This window comes from Osmia bicornis, chromosome 6, assembly GCF_907164935.1.
Source record: "Osmia bicornis bicornis chromosome 6, iOsmBic2.1, whole genome shotgun sequence".
Taxonomy (NCBI): Eukaryota; Metazoa; Arthropoda; class Insecta; order Hymenoptera; family Megachilidae; genus Osmia; species Osmia bicornis.
This window is the reverse complement of record NC_060221.1, coordinates 7,582,979-7,604,139: the sequence shown is the minus strand read 5'-3', so window position 1 is coordinate 7,604,139 and position 21,161 is coordinate 7,582,979. Positions and strand designations below refer to the sequence as shown.

The window sequence follows — 21,161 nt, the reverse complement described above, 5'->3', positions numbered from 1 at the left end:
TGGCACATGAAACTCTCCGGGAGATTCACGACGAGGAGACGATGCTTGTAAAAGTTTAACCAATTATGCTTCCACCTCACAAGCTACGGGATATCCGCCGTTCTATACACGGAATTTAACGGGGGTCGGTGAAATATAAACGAGGCTGTAAAATTCCTTATCTTCTATAGTTTTCTAACGATAAACGACGGTAGAAAATTAATCGAATTTTATCGAGCCATCTATATATTCTAGTGTTATATGAAAAGTTTCGCTCATATAGAACCAGTACCTTTCGTATCTCTTCGATTAAAGCAGCAACCGCGATAGTTGAGAAGTGTTGAAAGTTTGAGAGACTTGGGATACGAAATACAATTAAGCTATTACAGAGGGGGTAACGGAATCGCCAGATCTGGAGAATTTTCCAAGCGTTTAAAAAGTCAGTTATCCGACTGGTGGTCGTTTTTCAAAAGCGTGTTTCTGGGAACTCGCAAGCCGTGCCCGCTTGGGCGGCTCGAAATGTCAGGTCATTGTGTGCCTTCGAATGGCGTCATGAGCTTAAGGGTAGCGAAACAGTCCGCGAAACAAAGTGGAAGGTAGACGAGAAACTCTCATTGCATGTCAGGAAATCCGATTTTCTCTCAACCGTTCATTCCTCCCCTTTCCCCTTCACCTCTTCTTCCTGTCTGTTCATTGCAAACTCTGATTCCTCTCTCTTTCTCTCTCCCCGTATCCTTCTTTCAGCACCGGAAACGGAGGCTGCGAGTTTCGTCTCGTTCGGTCTCGCGTGTAAAACGAGAGGCGTGCTCGAAACTTTATCGAATTTGCGACGGTACAGGCCGCTTTCTACCAACAACTTTCTCTCCACCGACCCTTTCCAACCCTTCGACTCTTTATCCAGCTATTCCAAGCCCGCCAAACCGACAACCTCCGTCTAATCGAGCGAGCCCATAAGAAACTGGTACAGCTGTTAAACCTACTCTTTTCCTTCCTTTCTTCTCCTTTCTTTTTTCACTCAGACCTCAAAGGATCAATCTTCCCTTTCCCTTTCCCTCAACGTGAATGTTGCTTTCTACAATAATTAAACAATTTTATCCAAAACTTGCACTTTTATTAAATCACGACTGATTCTACAATTTGCTTGCAAACTACAATGTTATAAAGCGACAAAGGTAATAAGAGAAGTTACCTCAAATGTTACAAAATCGTGCAAAAGGTTAAACAAGAAATTGTTCGTTTCATGCGAATAACAGAATACAATCGGTTGGCCTGTGGCGTGCAACGCTTGAAAAGCACGAAGTTTCCGAGCAGAGTATTGCAGAAACACGAAATAACCAGAATAATAACCTCTCTGACATTCCGCGATGCTTGTTCTGCCGCTCCGGCGCAGCGGGATAAAGGTAGACGAAGAAGAAGGAAAACCGAGATCGAGCAAATGTCGAATAAATATGCAATGAAGTTTCGAAAAAGCAACCGACCACTTTGCAGCTCGAGACGAGCGTTTTACATTAATTTCCAGGGGTAAAAGAAAGGTGGCAATACCAGCTGCGTAAGATCCTCCAAAGAGATCGCTGAGAGAGGAGGAGGGGAGAAGGTTATACACGTGGTTGCCTTCCACAGTCGGTGGAGGAGAGGCTGGAGAGAAACTGCAAGTGGGTCCTGTGATTGTTTCGGCTTTGATCTTGAATCAATTTACCGGGTATACGCGTATGCTTGGAACCCTCGTCTCGCCTCGCCTCACCTCGGTGTCCTCGTCTGAAACGCCACCCTCCTGAACCGACGCGAAGAACCTCGAAGAGAGGAGTGTTTATACAAACGCGTGCCGACGTAAGGACCCGTGTCAGACGAACGGATGTTACAGGTGTATACATGTAACCACGAACCTCAAGGGAAAACTTATCCTTCCCTTTGGCTCTGTATCACCTTCTCCTTTACTCGTTTTCGGTATACCTTCTTCGAACTCCTCTCGCAAGAGACGTTCTGTAAACGACACGCATCGATTTATACGTAATTTCAGGGCAATTTAACGCTTCACTTACCGCGAGAACATTAATAGGTTTTGAAGAAAAAAAAGATTGAACTTAAGGGTTACTTATTCGATTCTTTAGTTACTATTATACCTAACATTGAAACTAAAAGTTATTAAAGCTGACGGTATTTTTATGAAATTCAACCGAAAACTGTTATTAAATTTACCGAATCCGAATGAAAAGTTTAGGAGAGACGGTCGAGCTGAAAATGAAGCTTTTAAAGTGCTTTCAGCGTAAAACAAACGGGCGACGTTTCACGAAACTCCTCTCGATAAATAAATCGAATTGCTGCTTGCTGCGTATCCGGCAGAAAGTTCACTCGTGACGCACTTAAATCAATAGCACAATTGTGATCGTATAAAAGCGATTCGTCAGTCTACTTTCATCCCGATGAAAACGTTCATCGTCGCTTCAATTTCCCTTCCCATTTGTTTGCCACGCCAGTTACGAATCTGTTTTTTTTCAACCTAATAGCGCCGCTTGTTAATTGTACGACGAACGGTTGTTGCCAACTCCAGAAAACTTTTATCCGTCGATGTTTCAACGAGTAGTTTTCATGCATCGAAACAAGCGATGAATGTTAAATTTTTTTATTTGAAATTTCTTTTCCGTACGTACGCTGCTTTTATCACTCTCGATTGTAATATTTAATTTTAAATTTTTCAAATATAATCAGCCGTTTAATGTACACACAGCCGGTACGAAACAAGCTAACAACAGTGCATAAATTCTTGCATGATTCAACGCATATCCCGGGGGTGCATTTCATCTTGTTACTGGTCGCGAGCATTCCAATTAAAAGTGTCGATTATCGCGTTTGAACCGTGACGGAAGCGGCGTTAAAGCATCCGTTTTGCTTTTCATAATAACGAAATTGTTGCACTCCGTCAACTACCAGCAAACTCGTTCGTGGCGGTTCCGATATTACCAGTTAAACAAAGCATCGTCTCTCTCGTCTATTTATATTTATAAGCTTATACCGCGGCTGGAGTCCCATTTTATTCGTTTTTCAAACCTGCCCGCTGCTTTCAAATTGTCTCATTGCATTTTCATTAACGATCGAGTGAAAGTGGCATTCGGGTGCGAGGGAAAGAGGAGGAAAAAAAAGATGGAAAGAAGCGAAGCAGAGGGAAAACGAAATCAACGAATGGAACGAAAGGTGGTAATGAAAAGTGGAAGAAAATCAGCTTGAAATTGTGCATGTTTATGCGCTGAAAATATAATGAAGAAGAAGAGAAGGAAAAATAAAGCTGGTCCAAAGACCGATCGAGTCATCGATAAATAATCTTCATCCCGATTTTTCCAATAACTTGCGTCGCGTTGAGCTGCTTTTCAACTCTTTTCCATCTCCTTTTTCCTCATCTCTGACGCACGCGCGTGCACGTGTCGCAAACATGCAAATGGAATAGGAGGGTCCGAAGGCAAAACTCCGGAAAATTGAAATTAATGAATAACCGGCCGTCTTCTGTCCCTGCTTGCCCCGCACCACGCAACACCATGAGCCGATGAAAAACCATGGACGCACAAAGGGTGATGTGGCTACGATGGGAACGAGGATACCAGGAACGATGGAAAATGACAAACAAGAATTTCTTCAGAAAAACATTATATTTTGAAATAAACGATACAGAGATAAATTTCTGTTACAAATGAGTCGTTTGTTAATTTCCAGTCGACAGACCCTTGCGAGAAAGCCAGAGCACTTGCTGTGTCAAGGTCCGCGTTGTACTGTCGCAATGTTGTACAAGAAGGCACATTTGGTCGCGTTTACAAGGGCACGTTGGATTTGGCAGGTCGCGAACAAGAAGTGATCATAAAGACAGTCACAGGTATGATTAAAGTATGACGTTGAATTTTAACAATGTGTGTTGATTATTTTAATCACAGCATAATATAACATTTTCAATTATATTGAAAGCACAACTCTTTTTAGAAAAAATTAATTTTTACAAGACATTTTTAACAAAAGTTTAATCAGGAATATTATCGTTCAATTACTCTTCTGTTCCCGTTTAAATTTCGTAACACGAATTAAAGTGTTCTAGCCTAGCAGCACGCGATAAGGTAGAGAATTTCATACTCGCAGTTGATTCTTGAACGGTAATTTTTCTGATTTGAATTAAGAAATCTGAAACATTTTGAGTTATTTTGATTGTACTAATTTCAGTGTTAAAAAAAAAGAGGTTCAACTAACAGGAAAAGTTTGAGATTTTAGAAGTGGCGTCAGCTTATCAGGCGTCTTTGCTGGTGGTGGAGGGTTCCCAGTTGGCGGGATTAGTGCATGCAAACATAGCTTCTCTCGCAGCTGCTTGCCTGGATAGCTCTTGTCCATTATTGGCATACACAAGTGCGCCGGGAGTGTTGAATTTAAAGCTGTACCTTACCGACGGCAACCATCATCCTGTCACCAGGGATTTGGTGCACGTTGGCGCACAAGTTGCCAGGGCAGGGGCATTCTTGCACGGTAGAGGTCTCTTACACAGGTGATTAGCTCTTCCTCTCTTCTTTATTAACAACTTGATCCAACTAATCATCGAGTGTACCGAGTACCAAAATAATGAATTTCCAATTAACATCTTTGAAACATTAGAAAGACAATTGATTTTCCATTACTCGTACAAAATGAAGTCTTTTTTTAATTAGAGATCGGACATAATAAAGTGTGCAAATGATTGTACGGTTTTAGGGACATCGCTGCAAGAAATTGTCTGATCGAGCCAAGCAGCCTTCATGTGCAATTAGCTGATACAGCTTTGGCGCGAGATCTTTTCCCTCAGGATTACCACTGCCTCGGTGATAATGAGAATAGACCCATCCGGTGGATGGCTTTGGAAACACTCCAGCACAATCAGTACAGCACTGCAACGGACGTGGTATGGTCACAATTTCCATTTAATATCAATAAAATTTTTATGCGATTTTACCTATTCTAATTTTCTTAATTAATATATCCCATCTATAATTTCTTCGTTTTTCAAAATATTTTGAAATGATTGAAATACATTATGGTTTTCTAACAGAATACGACTGAAAATATTTCTTTTTATTCTTTTGATAAAATTTCACTCGATTATCATGAACATTATATATAAATAATTATGACTTTATTGTTTCTTTTCAAGTGGTCATTCGGGGTGTTCTTATGGGAGCTGGCGACGATGGGTCAACAGCCGTACGTCGAAGTGGATCCATTCGAAATGATGGCGTGTCTTCGCGATGGTTACCGACTGGTTCAACCAAGACCATGCCCAGACGAGCTTTTCGCCGTGATGGCCGTCTGTTGGTTAGGTCTTTCCAGAGATCGACCAACCATGCCTCAGCTTCTCGCTTATTTACAAGACTTTCACGACGCCCTGGGTGGCTTCATATAAATCGCCCAAATCCGAAATGTTTCTTTTTCGCGCGATTCAAAATCGTGTCACGGAAGTTTTCTGTGCAGGATTCCAGGAGGAGCTTTGCACCGAAAGAGATTCAACGTGATCCGAGGTCGAAACGAAGACACGTCTTAAGAGACTTTGGTTGAAAATAGGTCGGCAAGAGATGAAAGCGATAAGTACGTTCCAAAGGCTGCAGTATCCAATCGAAACGAGAATCAAATCGTATGGAATTAAAAAAAAAGAACTGTCCATTTGTGACTGTGATCCAGAACCTTCAAGGAGGGACGCATTTTCCTTCGAAACAGTGTTGGAGAATTGGAATAAGTAATCTGATAAACTTTCAGATTTAACGTTATTCGTCTAGTAAGTTCAGATGAATTTTTATTTGAATATTTATTCGTCAATGATAGGTAATTTATTTATTTGTATTATATTATATTGTAGATATTTCTTTGACAATGAACATTTTAGTAAACGTTAAATCTAAAAGTCGAGGAATCAACGTGTTTGGAAAGATACACGTTCAATTTATTCGGATGATTATTTTAAACAAATATTTATTCGAAACACTTGAAACTATGGGCAACACTGTTTCGAAATTCCCTTCCAATAACAGCAGAGAATCAAAACAGAGCACGGTTGATCGAACGATAGCGCAATTTCGTGGATTGAAATGATTCGATTCTGGACAAATAAGCGAACACCAGCGACCCGATCGGTCATGGAACAAAAAGGTTGACGCGGATACATCCGTCCATAGTAATTAAAAGTATAACTCGAAACGCATGAAGGAACTTTTTTTATAAAAGCGACAGACACGACGCCTGTGGCTTTGCAACCGACTCTGTTCGTTGTACAGCACCATCGTTGCACAGGCGCGCTTTTTCCACAATTATTTTTTTCTACACTTCTTTTCCTTTTTTCCAATGGTTTCCAATGTAGCAAGCTTTCGACGATCTCGAAACGAATAGCAATGAATACCAGTGGCTCTCAATGAATATTTCTTGAAAATATTCCAAAAACAACAATCATTTTTGCCTCGAAGAAATTGAGAATGATAAAAACGCTTTTAAATGTATTTCACAATTTACCTTTTATAAGCTTGCAAAATTTTCTAAAAAGCTCTTCGACTTTTGTTGTAGCTAACAAATCTTCACGGTGTATATATATTATTTTCCTTTTCCGAACACCCTCTCTATTAAACACGATTCAAGATACTACGATACTTTCGTACGCACAGCGTGACTTAGACCTGTTTAAGTGTAATTATCCGAGACAGTATCGCTATAGCGAAATCTCCGGATAATCGGTAACCGGAAACAAAACTCGGTACGCGTAAGATATCTTATTGTGCTTGACCTTCGTTAGGCATATACCTAGTGTTGCGTAAATGGGCGGTCGAACTGTACGTACCGTAGTAGTTAACTACACCGTACAAGTCACTTGAAATATCCGCATCTCGCGTGAAACGTGCAGGAACAACGGCAGGATATGACGCGAGATGGTACGATACACAGATTTAAAAAAAAAAAAAGAAGAGGAAGAAAAAGAATGTACTCGATGTGTAAATGTCGCATGTTCCTGACTTTACGAATCATTAACCTTTATCGCACTCGTCTCCCTTTCATCCCTGAACTTCCCTTTTTCGACTATATCCCCCGACGCATCGTAAAAATGCTGAATCTATCACGTCTCACCTTCATAACTATTGCTACGAGCATTTCACTACTACTATAATTAATACTATCTATTTAAAGTAACTATCGCTCGCTATTTACTTGCGACGTCTCTAAGGTCTCGTTTATTTTACGAAATCGTCGTCCCTATGATGTATATCTGGTATTCGTGGATTTCTTGATATCTTTTCCTTATTTCATATGGAGGAACAGGGTAGGCTTAGCGCTGCACACTTTTTCGCTGTTACTTAAAACGTTGGATGCCCAAGCGTATCCACGCCGACGTTATCCTAATTTCATTTCCCTGCTTTCCTACTAGGATTCTCGCAGAGAAAAAAGATAAGCAAATATCAAATCGACGACAGAGAAGTCGGAACGTTATCCTTTTACGATTCCGCCTCCCGTTGATGAACGCAAACCGAAAACCTCATCGACAAGACAATTCCAAGTCACTGTAAATATCTCTAGCGAATAATAGTGGTGCGCCGAGTGAGTTGATTTGTGCAGATTCTATTATTTCCTACGACGATTTATGGCATTATTTTTCAACGGAAAGTAAAATATACGTGTTAAGAAAAAAAAAAAGAAAAAATAACAACGAATTGGTGTTTTACTTGCACATCTTCATAATCCTGTCTGATCTTAAGCAGTTTATCGATCGTGTCTTCGAGGGTAGGTCAGAACCGATAATAACTATCTAATTTAGGGCAAAATTGCCCAAGGAGTATCGTGTTGGCCAAACTTGATTTAAAAAAAAAAAAAAAAAAAGAGTATCATACGGGCTGCTGGTTGATTTCTAAAATTACAAGAGCCGACCGGAAACGGTGCGCGGGCTTTGAAAGAGAAACGAAGAGGGACAGAAAAAGAGCACGAGGAGTGAGTGGCAGGAAGGAGAGGGAGGAGTGAGGCGGGGGAGGGAGAGAAACGAAGGAGAAAAAGGAGGGCCAGAGTCGGGCAAAAAGGTGGGGTACGCACTATTTCCTAATCGAAGCGGGAGAGAAGCGAAAGAGGTGAGCAGCCAACCAACGAAAATGAAAGTGACGGAGAAAGTTGGGGCATTGTTGCAAAGCGTAAAGACCGGCGTGTGACGACTATTATACAAGGTGTCTCGAAAGAGAACTCCGGAGTTTTCCATTAATCCTACAAAGATGGAGCCTCCTACGTAATCATTTATTTCTAACACCATTTCTTTTTTCTTAATTCTTACACGTTGAAAAAATTGATGTCCAACGTTACAAATTTAATACGATCCAATATCTAACCATCATCAATGTTTCATTAATTTCGTAAAGTTGGAAAGTTTACGACCACTTGAAAGTTTTCATTCATAGAACCCACCGCAAAGTTCCTCTTCGAACACTCTGTATTGTGGTACGGCTGTGAAACTGTTGAATTTTTTTGATTTCCATAGATATACTTGTACGAAGCACGGGAACAAAGTAACACACCTTTATCTCGATCTGATTTATTCGAACTTTGCTCGTTTTCCGCATAAGAGTACGCTTCAAGGACATCTAATGCCGAAGATTTCTAAATTATCGGTTACTTCTGTTTACCGTAGCTTGCGAAACCACGTTTGCCAACCGAGAAGAAATTCTGCCGTTAAATAGAAATTTATCTCTATTTCTAACCCGTTTTCGACCGCGCTACGTGCCGATTCTTTCTTTGACACTGTAACTCAACGGTGATCCTACCTTTTCGTTTTCTACTCGCTCTTTCGTAACGTTCGCATAATATTTTCTGAATAGAAATGTAAAAGAAGATATCTATCATTCGTATTTGCATATTTTATTAGAAAAAAGAATTCGTATTTTTGGTTTTATAAGACGCGTCTCTTTGGTGCCTAGAAATTATCTGAAGAATAATTGCAAAAATATTTCATTTGATCAATTTTAAATGTTTCTGTGTTCGCCTGTTACATGGAAACATTTTCACTGCAGCAAAGAACTATATGAGTTATTATCTGATTTTGATGTCGAGGCTACCGTTACCAAAAACGTCTGACGAATATTTGGCAGGGTGAAAGCCCCAACACAGTTCCCCTGCCCTCCCATGCTAGTTACGCCATTCACTATAGATCATTGGTATTACGATATCTCGAAACTTTCTCTTCGAGTTAATAAATCGTAATAGATTATTAACTACCATTGTACCAGAGAGAAATTTCCATGAAACAATTGATTATTTCGTAACACCTGCGTTCAATTATTTCGAACAGTCTTCATTGTCACGAATGTTATATAATATTCTTTAAATTAAACAAACAGTACAATAATCATTTCTTTAAAGCAAACGATACTATTTCATAAAACCATTTAACTCGTTGATTAATTTGCCCGTCTCATTACGTTCTTCAAAATAATTCTGTTCGAAGAGAAGTAAAGCGAGTTCGAAGTTTTTCATTTCAATTATATCAGTCGAGCGTAGTAGTAGAAACCTATTATTAATTATATCAAAGATACATAATTTATCAAAATCAAAGTACCTATAGTCAGAATTTCTTGCGGCATTTCCAAACGCGCGAAAGTAGCGTTGCAGAAACACTCGGTCAAGGTACAGGCATAACGGAAACACGGACAATAAAACGTTTCTTAGATAGCCTAACGAGAAACTCTATTATATTTTTTCTTCCAAGGAACGGTAACAAAGTAGAAAGGTTTCTTTCCCGAGTTACTTAATTTCCGTTTTTGTTCGCACCGTGATCCCCATTGCGGCAAGGTTTTGTCGCTTTTACAACGAAGCTGCCATCGAAATTGAAATGAAAAAAAAAGAAGGAGATAGAAATTACATGCATGCGAACGACGCGTTAGCGGTCGTCGCGACGCTAAACCCGACATAAGCGACGCCGACGAAAGTGCCGCGGCGTTACATAATTCGAGTACGTCCTCTTCGTTCGTTTACTAACTAACAAGTTTTGTTGACAGTTATGGAAAAAAAAATCATAGTGGACTAATTATTAGATCGTTTAAAACATAAAAAGTGTGATCTGATTTGATGAAAGTGACTTTATACGATACAAAGTATTTTTGAGTGATAAAAATTGACCGATGTGTTAAGTGCATTAACATACTACACTTCTTTCACGATACTAGAATAGAACTTGTTTCATGCAAATGACCTTCCGAAAGAAGAGATAAAAAGAAAATAAATTACAGTCTTCGAATTCAGAATTGGTCACGCAGAGTTAGTCATTCTTAACTAATCTCAAAAAATAAACTTCTGACTTTTGATGAATATAACGATGAAATTTAACGTCACGTGCGATATGTGATATTTGCACAGTAACAAATATTAAATTATTCAAAGCAAGAAAAAAAAAGGCATGTATTCGAACCGAGCAAACGTTCAATTAACGTGTTTCCTTTAAGAAATTTAACTGTTTAACACTTTAACTGGCTGACAGTGAAAATAACGCGTGTAATGAGAATATTTAAACTTTCAATTTACTACCTTGTATTACAAACGATATCAGTGATATTGAAATCGTTTTAAGAACGAAGAATCATATGTTGAAAAATAAAAATAATGTAGAATAAGGAGATGAGAAACGTGTATCCTTAGGTGGTAGTGATTCCAGTGGATATTTCGAAAAATCAGTTTGAACATAAAAGGTGACACAGCTGGACAAACGGCGGATAGATCCAAGATCTAATCACAGGGAGACACGGATCGAACGGTCGTGATCGAGCGAACGGTCGGGTTAGTGAAACACTTGGAAAGGCGGCTCAAGGCTCGGCTAGCCTTGGACGCGTTAGATTGCCTAATATTCAGGCTTGGAGCAATGCTGCGTGTCGCCAACATGGAGCAAAAATGGACCAACATCGAGCTGTATAAAGTGAGATTCACAAACTCCAAGTTGCACCTCAAAAATAACATATTTCCAACAAATTTCAACATTTTTCATACATTTCATATAAAGTTCATTGCATCGTTGATGCATCAACGGATAAAAAGAAAAAGTGAATCATTTGATGATTAGCTTGAATATTTTTGAGGACCGCCATGAGTTCATCTTTGTTCATAAACTGTTCGAAATTATTGGGTCAGATTCGAAGCTGCCTGCGCATAATTGGATCCGATCTCTATACCAAGAATATACGAGGTGGACGCACCTGCAGTCCATTGCGTACACGTTTGACACGCTTCGATGTACATAGTTTGCGATGCGAACAGGTGCGTCTAGGGACGTTCGAGTGAGCATCGGGACGCTATCGTTGCGGAGGTTGTTCAGTCCTCCACGACCTTCGTGATATGCGAGCAGTAATCTTAATCAGAATCGAACGTCCCGGGGGGAAATTTATTTCTCCATGGAAGGTTAAAAGGCTTGCATCACCGTGAAAAGATCAGTCTCTATTTCTATCGAGTACACTCTGCCGAATCATAGGTAAATTCCATTTAATTTTAATCCATCGACGGAATTAAATTCAACCCGTGAAATATTGAATTACGTTTGAAATTTTGAACAATTATGAGAGCTTTTTGAATTTATAAAAAAAAAAATGAAAAGAAAAATGAAATTTTGATGAACGAAGTATGCCTACTCGGCAAGAATTATGTAAGATTGGCGAAGATCCACGTTCGAGAGAGCAGCAGGAGAACATTATATTAAAAGCGGCAAATCGAGGCTCGAGTGTACGAACCAACGGGTGTAAAGACGCGTTCCTTGCACGCGTGTCTTACAATGTAAAAGTCTGTGAACCGGTGAAAGTGAACCCTGCTTTCCCCCGTAAAAGAGCTCGCGTCTCCTCGATGGTCTCCTTTAAACGCATGCATTACACGGTTATGTCATAACCGGGCCTGTATACCAACGAGAAAACGCAAGCCGCGTGTCTACGCACGTGTTGCGCCCTGCTACCTATTATTCCGAATTCATTCTCGTCGAAAATAGAAACTTTACACAACTATCATTGTTTCAGTTTGCTTGTTTTTTTTTATTTCATTTAAAGGGACCACCCCATTTCTTTTTAAAATAGAAAAAGAAATGTAGCTAGTACGCTTATCTTATTTCTCACCCCTTAATTTTTATAGGGTTAATAATTTTTGAAGTTTCGAAATGATCCAATAGAAAAGACAAATGGTTGACGAGTAAAATTCGTTCAATTCGGTATCTTTTTTATTTCTTCTCCCACCAATGGGAGCAGGTAAAAGCACGAGGTTAAGCGTACGCTCCTTCATAAGATACCGCGTATCCTCGCCGCAATACGTAAAGGCGGGCACTTTCGAATTGCATAACCGCGGCCCGCGCCTTCATTCGGTTATGTCAGAAGAAAGCTGTCGAGAGCCTACCTGGGAAATGTAGGTAGGTAGGCATACGCCACATACGTACACACGGGGGCCATTACTGTCTTGTCTGCTTCTCTTTAAATGTTATAAATAAACGTGCCAACTTTTTTACCTCGCTCACTACCAGACTTCGATTCGCCCAGAAAACAAGACCATCGTCCGTGTCTACCATCGTAAACGTAAAAAATAAACAAATGATTTCTGCTTTTTCTTCTACCTTCTTGGATCGATGATTCGTTAGACTCCGGAGACGATCCTTTCTCGATTATGTAATTGAAATGCGGAGAAATTAATTTCTTAAACAGAGTCTTTGGAAAATATCTTTTCATCCATTGAGGATTCATGTTGCGTTGCGTGATATTGTCAGAAATTAACCGTTAATTGATAGTACAATAAATGTCAAGCTACAATTTTCAATATTAATTCGCGTCGAAAGATTTCAAAAAAATATAATTAAATAAATTGAATAGATAATTCATGCCTAATTAGTGCCCTGTAAGGTCAACGTGTTTCATTAAATCATTAACCAAATCAGAAACAGACTAATCTGCAAACAGTTACAGGAGCTTAAGGTCTATAAATAAAATCGTGATCAAATTTATCATTGAAGTAATTAACATACGGAAACAGAAACTACTTTTCCGTGGCGTTAAATCAACACGCTTAAGGCATACAACACGAATTCGTAATATCGAGTAAAGATACTTATACGTACGTAAAGCAGTGAGAGGGGAAAAACGTCTTGTCGAATGGATTACTTGGCGTGATTAATAATTTCATTTGCCGTTCCATGCTAATCTTGGTAAAGGAAAACGTGGCATGCAGTTCGCGTCATGGAATAGGAATTGATGTAAATAACTTCTCACATATTGTGCGAGGTCGAACCTAATAGATCGTTTACACAGTATTAGGTACTCCAGAAATGATAAAACAAGAATCGCTAAACGTCTTAGACAAATTTATTTAATTTTCTATTTTAAGCGATCATGGCCAAACGATGAAGATAATTTCTGATTAGAAATCGAAAAATTCATCAACTATCGCGTAAATATTTTGTAGGTAAAGTACTTATAAATGCCTCTATACGTGTTCCGTGTTTAAAATAATCTATGAATTTATTAAATAAATATTTTGTAATAGTAGTCCTAAATGGATTAACTATATAGGTAAATAATAGTAAAAGAAACTGTTGAAAAAGAGGACACTTCGAAGGTAAGACTAGTACCTTCTCAAGGTAAGCACCTGAGCATCGATTCGAGCCGGGTACCTGTTTGGCCCAAACACAATTAACCCCCTACGAAGGGGTGTAGCTCCTCTTTTTGTCGAAGCTTACAAGGAACTGTCATCGGTGCCACGCGTCTGACCTGATTTACAACCGATTTGCATTTCATTTCCAACCTTTCCACCCCGTGTCACCGAGCCCCCTACCCCCGCCCCTTCAAACCCTCTTTCCCTAGTCCCTTTTACCTCTATTTTCACCAATGCGATCCGTTACGCAGCGTGAAATAGTTAGAGCAGGGAAAAAGAAGACTTTTTCTTCCTGAAAAACAAGGTCAATGGTGTCAGAGAAAATGCATATTTTAACAGGTCAAGAAATTTATTGTTCCGTCATACTTAGAACAGAATTGCAGCCGTGCAGTTTCGAGGTTTACAAATGGAACGGAAGAAAATTATTTAACATCGTAAAGATGTTATATTTCAATAACAAGATAGTATTTTCGTATTGCTACTTAAACTAGCAAGTACTAAGAAAGAATTAGATAATAAACCAAAAACGATTGTCGTTCGCGTTAATTACAAAGTCACTTTCAACTTATGCTCGCACGCGTGTCAAGAACGATAGTAATGTAAAATTAGTAAAGTATTATTTTATCTTCAAAATATCATTGTACATGAGTATAGACTGTCATTCCCGAGCAGTCATTTCTTTATCAGAGTTACATTTTATCTTTCAAGTGTTATTAATTATACTTCTATTACTACCAGTTATCTTCCTTTTTTTCTCGATTTTCATTAGTAACATTGCTCCTACTTGTACTTCCTTCTATGTTTACGTATACAGAGTCCAATTTCGACGTGTTGGTGCCTTACTATTTAGTCGAACTGCTTAGTTAAGTTTCTTACTATAGATATTTTTTAACAATTTTCCAAGTCAACTCGCAGGTCGTAAATCAAATTTCTGTCGTAATTTCAAAAGTTTTTCTCTTACATTTTTTACTGTAAGTAACGAAACGAATATGCCTTAAAATTATCTTCTAATACAGATAAATAGGTTTAAAAAGAATTCATGAATTTTAAACAAATAGTTCAAATTCCATTAAATAAATAATTCTACATTATCATACTATACTGTTGCTACATTCTTAATGTTATCACCGATATTTCATTTTAAAAACATGATGCGCATACGCATTGGCCAAAGTTTAATTGAAGTCCGTTCGCTATAAACAATATACAGAGCGGCAAATGAGTTAGAGAGTTCAAGATTTCTCGACAACAATTCAAACTAGAGATAAACAGTTGCAACAGGCAAGAGAAATTAGTGCTTAAAATAAATGTCAAAACAAGTAAATAATGTTCTTTAAATAAGTCGAACTTTGAAGGTTAGTATCACCCCCGAAGTTTACTTGAGTTGCAGCAGCTAAAAAAAGAATATGTATCTTCCTTGCCGATGAAAACTATTCGCTTCTATCGTTATGCAATTAATAGTATTGTTGACACTGGTGTACGCGTTGGGTACGGAAAAATATGCGCGGGAAATTATAAACAAGATGGTGGTGGTCGTCGCGGCGCTGTGGTCGTCGAAAATGGACAAAGAAAATGTGCGTGAAAGAGTATTGGGCGCAGGAACTGGGTCAGATTGCTGGAAACATCGTCGATTTCGAAAAGAATCGAGGACGAAATGGGTCAGCGCCGGAAACGATGTCGAAACGAATCGCTCGTCTAGCCGCGCTTTCTTCATGACCTTCCTCCTAGTCTATAAATAAGCGTGCGTGTAGAAGTGTAGCCATGTGTACACGTTAGAAAGACACGGTGCGTGTGAGCTTACGAGCGCGTATCGTTTGTGCAACAATTGTCCCGAGCGGAATATAGGTCGGCGCCAAACAGTAGTCTAGGTACTTTCGATTCGATTGTGCCGCACTGTCAAATTTTTATCCGAAATTCTAACACGGAGTCTTTAGAAATTTCTTCGACCTTCTTCCAATTAAATCCGAAGTTATTTTAATTATTGGATTTGATCTAGGATAGGTCAGTATTGACCAAAATCTTCTAATCAATTTGGGGTATTTCCAATTCTTAGAGCGTTATCGCATTTTTGACCCTCGATTAGTTTACCTCGTTTTTGGCTATTTTTATAGGAATATTGTTTATGTCCTTACTTGCAAGGAATAACGTTACACAACACATGGACGATATTATTAGTGACCCGTCTGGATGATTGCTCGGCAGCTGCCTCTGCCAAACGGTCAAACGGTCTAGGCGCTTTCTTCCCGACCTTCCTCGTCTATAAATATACTTACGTATGCAACTGCGTTTATGCAATTGTCTGTTGTAAAATAGGTCAGGCAATCGTGGATAAGGCTATTTTATTTTATCGCCCAATGCCATTTAACTATCCTCAGATTTTTCTTCCTGTTTACAGAATGAATCGGTTCGACCAAATGTGTCAACAGATTATTTTCCCCTCGATTACCCTACTTCGAATGCGCACCGACCATTTACTTACAATCTTCAACTCCTTATCTATGAAAGAAAGGCTAGAAAAACGCGGGAAATTCGAACGCGTGGATAGAAGCACGTGTAACGGAAGAGCTTTCCAAAGCAAACAAATAGAGCGTGCAGCGTCCGAAGTGGAGCTACTCGAGGCGCGGAGAAATGATAGTACGCATGCACGAGTGGTAAACTGAAAATAGGTCAAAGGCCAGTGACGTCGCCAAGAAAAATTCGGGTCACTAGAGACTTTCTTCACGATCTTCCACCTTCTTTGACGCTTTGCTTCTAGTTCGTTTTCGATTGTACGCCTATATACTAGGTGTCCCATACAATTGGGCCAATTTATGCTTCTAAAATGGTATCTTGTTATTTTCTGAAAAATATTACTAAGGAACTTGAATCGAAAATTAACTCTCCCTGCCTCTCTCAAATATTCTCTCTCAATACTCTCAATTTTCGATCCAAGTACCTTAATTTCTTTTTTTCTAGAGAATTAAATAACCATACAAAGTACCAAATTCCATTTTGTAAAATTTTATTGGAATTGTTAATAAAAAGTCAGATTTTGAAGAAGTGATAGAAAAATCTTCAATTTCTACGCCGGTCTATTAGACCGCCCTGTATAAAGTAGTAAGAGCGTTAGGTTTGACGCACCGCGTCGCGACGCGATTATCCCCTGCGTGTATTGTCAGTTGCGACATGGTGTTAGCACGATTGCGACACATCTATCCACACAATGCGTAGAGGAGGAGCTTCTTCCTTGATCGCTACGTTTTCATCAATAATCCACGTGTAAACGTTTCCCACCTCTTTCCGGCTACTTACAAGCCTGAACCTAACTTTCGTATCAAGGGAACACGCGTTAAACGTGTCCAATAAATGCCCCCTTAATTGGGAAATAGAAGATAACTCGTATGTTTGAATGACCTACATTTTCGAACGTTATATTACAATCAGATCTTTGCCTTTTTAATTGTATCAATATAAGCAAGCTGTTTAAATATTAGGATACTTATTATTAGGATTATTATTAGGATACTTTAGAAATTGATTTCTTTTACACGTTTTTCCATGATTTTTAACAGAAATGCTTGCATATAGCATACTGTGTTTCTTACACATCTCATGGTAGATTACATACTCTCATTGTTTCTAAATAAATCATTAAAATTGTGGCTTAGTTGATGATGTTGAATTAGGTATGTCTGCGATATTTATAGAACATTTACGGTTACGTATACAATTTCTCCTCAGAATCTATTTCATATTCTACTGAATCAGCGCTTCTTCAGATATAATTACTCTTCATTTTATATCTTAACCTAGTACAACGCAATTTCTCGCTTGATTTTTTGCGTTTAATTATCAGTTTATTCTTTTTCTTTTTACAGAACAGATAAGTTTCTTGCAATATACGTGTAACCAAAGAAAAATGTTGCTATCATTTGTATAATTTTTATCAAATAACATATGCATTAATTGTGAAATTATAACACGGACGTTTATCAAAATATGTACAGAGAATGTTTTCACGAAACAAGTGCCACTGAATCTAACCTTTGTCGTATTTTTGTAAAGCTGATGATTGGATACAAACAGACCAGATAAGGATTCGATGTATCGCGAGATAAATTCGATCACCAGCATCGTACATGGTCACAGTCGCACATGACATTTCACGATTTGAAAGTACATAGAACTTGAAAAGAAATTCTTCGTGAAGCTTATAATATCATAGGATTTCAATTTGCAGCCAATACAATGGTTCAATTTGTTACAACCCTTTCGTGATCAAAGTAACACTTTATTTTCTTTTTAATTTGTACTTGATTCATCATGGAATAACTTTAATTATAAGAGATACAAATAATTAATATTAAAATATAAAGTGGTACAATTTTGCCCCAATACGAATTTGAAGCCGAACAATGAAAATTGAAAGAGAATGCAAAGTGCAAGTTCGAAACGCATACCTCTCAAAAAGAATGCACTCGAAGTTACGTTTCTTTTTTCTAACGAATCACGATCATCCTAAGGCGACCTTAACTCTAGTCTCGAAACGAGAGCATCGTTTCTAAATGCGTCATTCGCGACACTCTTTAGAAGCTGCAAGCGGGTATTGCAAGTAGCGCCACGAACCAACGGCTCCGAATTAACCTTGTTTTACCGCTCATAGACCGAACGAAACGAAAATTGTGCCAATCCGAGGTGCGTTGATTTTCCTCGAGAAAGAAATGCAAAATATGTACATCGAGCTGCTTAGGTTGCAAGAAAAAGAAAAAACGATCATTTTTCTGTTGATAGCCGCGCAACCAGTTACCGTGGCTGTGTCACACGAATTTATGATCATTTTCTACCCCTCCCTCTCCACCCTTGTTTCGTAATAACGCTAGTAAACCAACTAACTTAACTGTGTCGCCGATACGTTAGAAATATTCAAAGCTGATGCAATCTTCTCTCTCGAAACGAACTTTTCCCGTCTTTATGTTTATAGATCATTATCGGGGTTGTTTTGTTACCCCGTTGGAAACCAATTACCACGTTAATTAATGATCTTGACGGTTTCCGAGAGTGTCGCTACACGGTTCGATGGATTCTGAATGTATACTGTCATTCCTCGGTGACTCGATGATCCAGGTGAGATCAGAGGTCTGCGATTATTTGGTGATCGCTGAAGATGACAGTTTTTTTTTTTTTGTTTAAACAAAGGAAGTTTTTATACAAACAAAGTGTCGAAGAGAAATTATGCGGCAACTTAATACATAATAAGAGCGACCGCTATTATTTTGACATGCTCGGGTCGAGCAACAGTGCGGCAGCCCGCGTTCCCTGCTTACGTAATTTTGCCCGACCGCCAGCGTGCCTTGGACGCCGACGAAATGAAAATGAAAGTAAAGTAACCAAACATTCCTTGGGCCGTAGAACAGCTACCATTAGCGAGACCAAGCCGGATGGTCGAAAAGGGGGAATCTTTGTTTGGTAAATGTGTGCTTCCGCGGATGGTAACTTCCTCTTCGGCTTGGCCAAAAAAAAAGAACTTGGGAATTCTTCTCCACCGGTTTTCGAATTGTAGTGTTTCTTAATAAAACTGCATTTTTACGCTTGGGTTGCACAGAGCTATAAAAATGCGATAATTTTTCATGATAAATATTTCCCAAAAGATGCAACATGAAATTTACACTTGCAAACGTTAATTTTCTATTTCACTTGTTTACAATTCGATAAAGTTTATAAATGTAAGGTATATGCAATCCCACGGTGCTTTGAATACATAAACCCTATCATAAAGTTTCGAAACGTAAATGAATTGCACGAAACTTTCTAAAAATCTTGATCAACATGAAACATATACTTTTTTCTTCTTTTTCTTGACGAAAGAAAATATATAGATAGCGGTACGATTTCGCTTCTTCGAAATCGATCTAACGAACATAGTATTATTCTGTTGCAGATATCGATTCAAATACATGAAATGTAATAGTAAACGGAGCGGAATGGAGATAAGTTGGGCAAATAACTTTTCACAAATTACTCGACTAACGAAGAGAAACGAGCATAAGCACGTAGACAATGAAAGTAAAGGGCGATCAGAAACCAGAACAGCGACAGAAATGCCGAGGGCAAAGAAAAGGACCACGAAGGAGGAGATGGTGAAGGTATGTTCTTTCAACAAGTGAGAAGTCACTTTAACTTTCTTTAGAATTATTCTATAAACCTTTTTATTCCAATACCAAGATAAAAACGTCGATTTTTGTAGGTCACTTACGCGTTACGTAAGGAATGCAACTTTCGTTAAAATTCACGAATGAGCCGGTGTAAGAGTTATGCGACGATATTCCTTGGACCGATCTATTTTCTTACAAAGTTAGTCACTTGACCAAGCAGTTGGCATTATGCCACCTATTGCATCTTTAGCAGCCTCTTCCTAACTTTCCGGACCTTGATCCCATTTCTCTAGTCGAGGTGAAGCCGTGGTAAATAGGTTCGCATCTCGTGAAATAGCCACTCGAATCATCGGAAAAGTCACGTAGAAAACCGAAAACGAAATTTCTATTTCTTCAAGGAGATCTGAAGCCTTCTTTATTTAGACCGATCACTTACAAATGAATCTATAATGTTTCTCGCGACTTAGAGAGACGAACCAACGGATAAACTGAATTTCCACTGACACAGTTTTCCACGAAGAACAATCGATGGCGCAATAAAGCGTTTCTCCCTTTTTTCCGGTGTTAAATACCGACGATGCCCTTAGACGCCTTAATGTGTACGCGTTGAAGGCCAATTTCTAATCCCCTCTACGGCTCAAGGATAAGAGAAACGCGGCTCCTTGTCTCTCGGCTGGACAAAAAGGTTGCTGAAAAACTCTGCGAAGAAAAGAAGGAGTGAAAATCGTCTTGGATAACATGGCGGTTTCCTTCGGGGAGAGAAGAGTAAAGGAGGAAAAAAGAACTCGTTCTGAGGTAACTTCACAAAAACTCAGGCAACTTCCTTAAACCTCTTTGACAGTGGTAACAATAAAAAGAAAACAAAAAAATAGACAGATGCCTGGAGAGGAGGCAAGAGAGAAGAGGGTTGCACGGTATATAAAAACTCTCATAATCTCGCCATTGTGACCGGTAACGGGCCGAATAATTTCCAACCGGTCGCTCGTAAACGCCCTCGTAAACGCCTCGTAATGCCACGACCATGGCACTTCTTTTTGGTCAGTCCTTGGACAGATTTCCAGGGGAAAAAAGGGGTTCGTTTGTAATTTTCTTGGTTTCTAAGATCGATCGCTGCTTTTCTTTTCAGCTTTCATGTCCCTTGTATAAATGAATTCTAAATTATTTCTTGACGCGTTGGGTGCCACGCTACCCATACGTGGGTGACACTTGAATTTTTCTTAAAACCTTCGAGTCTAAAATGATGCATAATTTTGTGAAATATCAGACGAATTTTCGTATGTTTCTAACGTGAAATTATCTCATTTTTTATCGTACATTTTCCGTCTTTCCTCGGTTCCCGGGTGTACCAACGATTACGAGGGACGTCATTTATGGCCACGTCTAAGTTGGCCGAGGCTACATTTTACGGCGTTTCTGTCTCAGATGGTTCTTCGGTAT

At 39.0% G+C, this 21,161-nt stretch overlaps 1 protein-coding gene across 3 annotated transcripts in view; it reads left to right on the top strand.

Annotated features, from left to right (window-relative positions):
• LOC114871988 (tyrosine-protein kinase Drl-like) overlaps positions 1-7,637 on the top strand; it is a 48,207-nt gene extending 40,570 nt beyond the window's left edge. For all 3 annotated transcript variants that reach the window (XM_029178667.2, XM_029178666.2, XM_029178668.2), the window contains exons 6-9: positions 3,682-3,838; positions 4,225-4,492; positions 4,696-4,882; positions 5,132-7,637. In XM_029178667.2, coding sequence (XP_029034500.2) covers positions 3,682-3,838; positions 4,225-4,492; positions 4,696-4,882; positions 5,132-5,380 — 861 coding nt within the window. In that variant the 3' untranslated portion in view covers positions 5,381-7,637. The remainder of the gene's footprint in view (positions 1-3,681; positions 3,839-4,224; positions 4,493-4,695; positions 4,883-5,131) is intronic.
• The last annotated feature ends 13,524 nt before the right edge of the window (positions 7,638-21,161 follow it).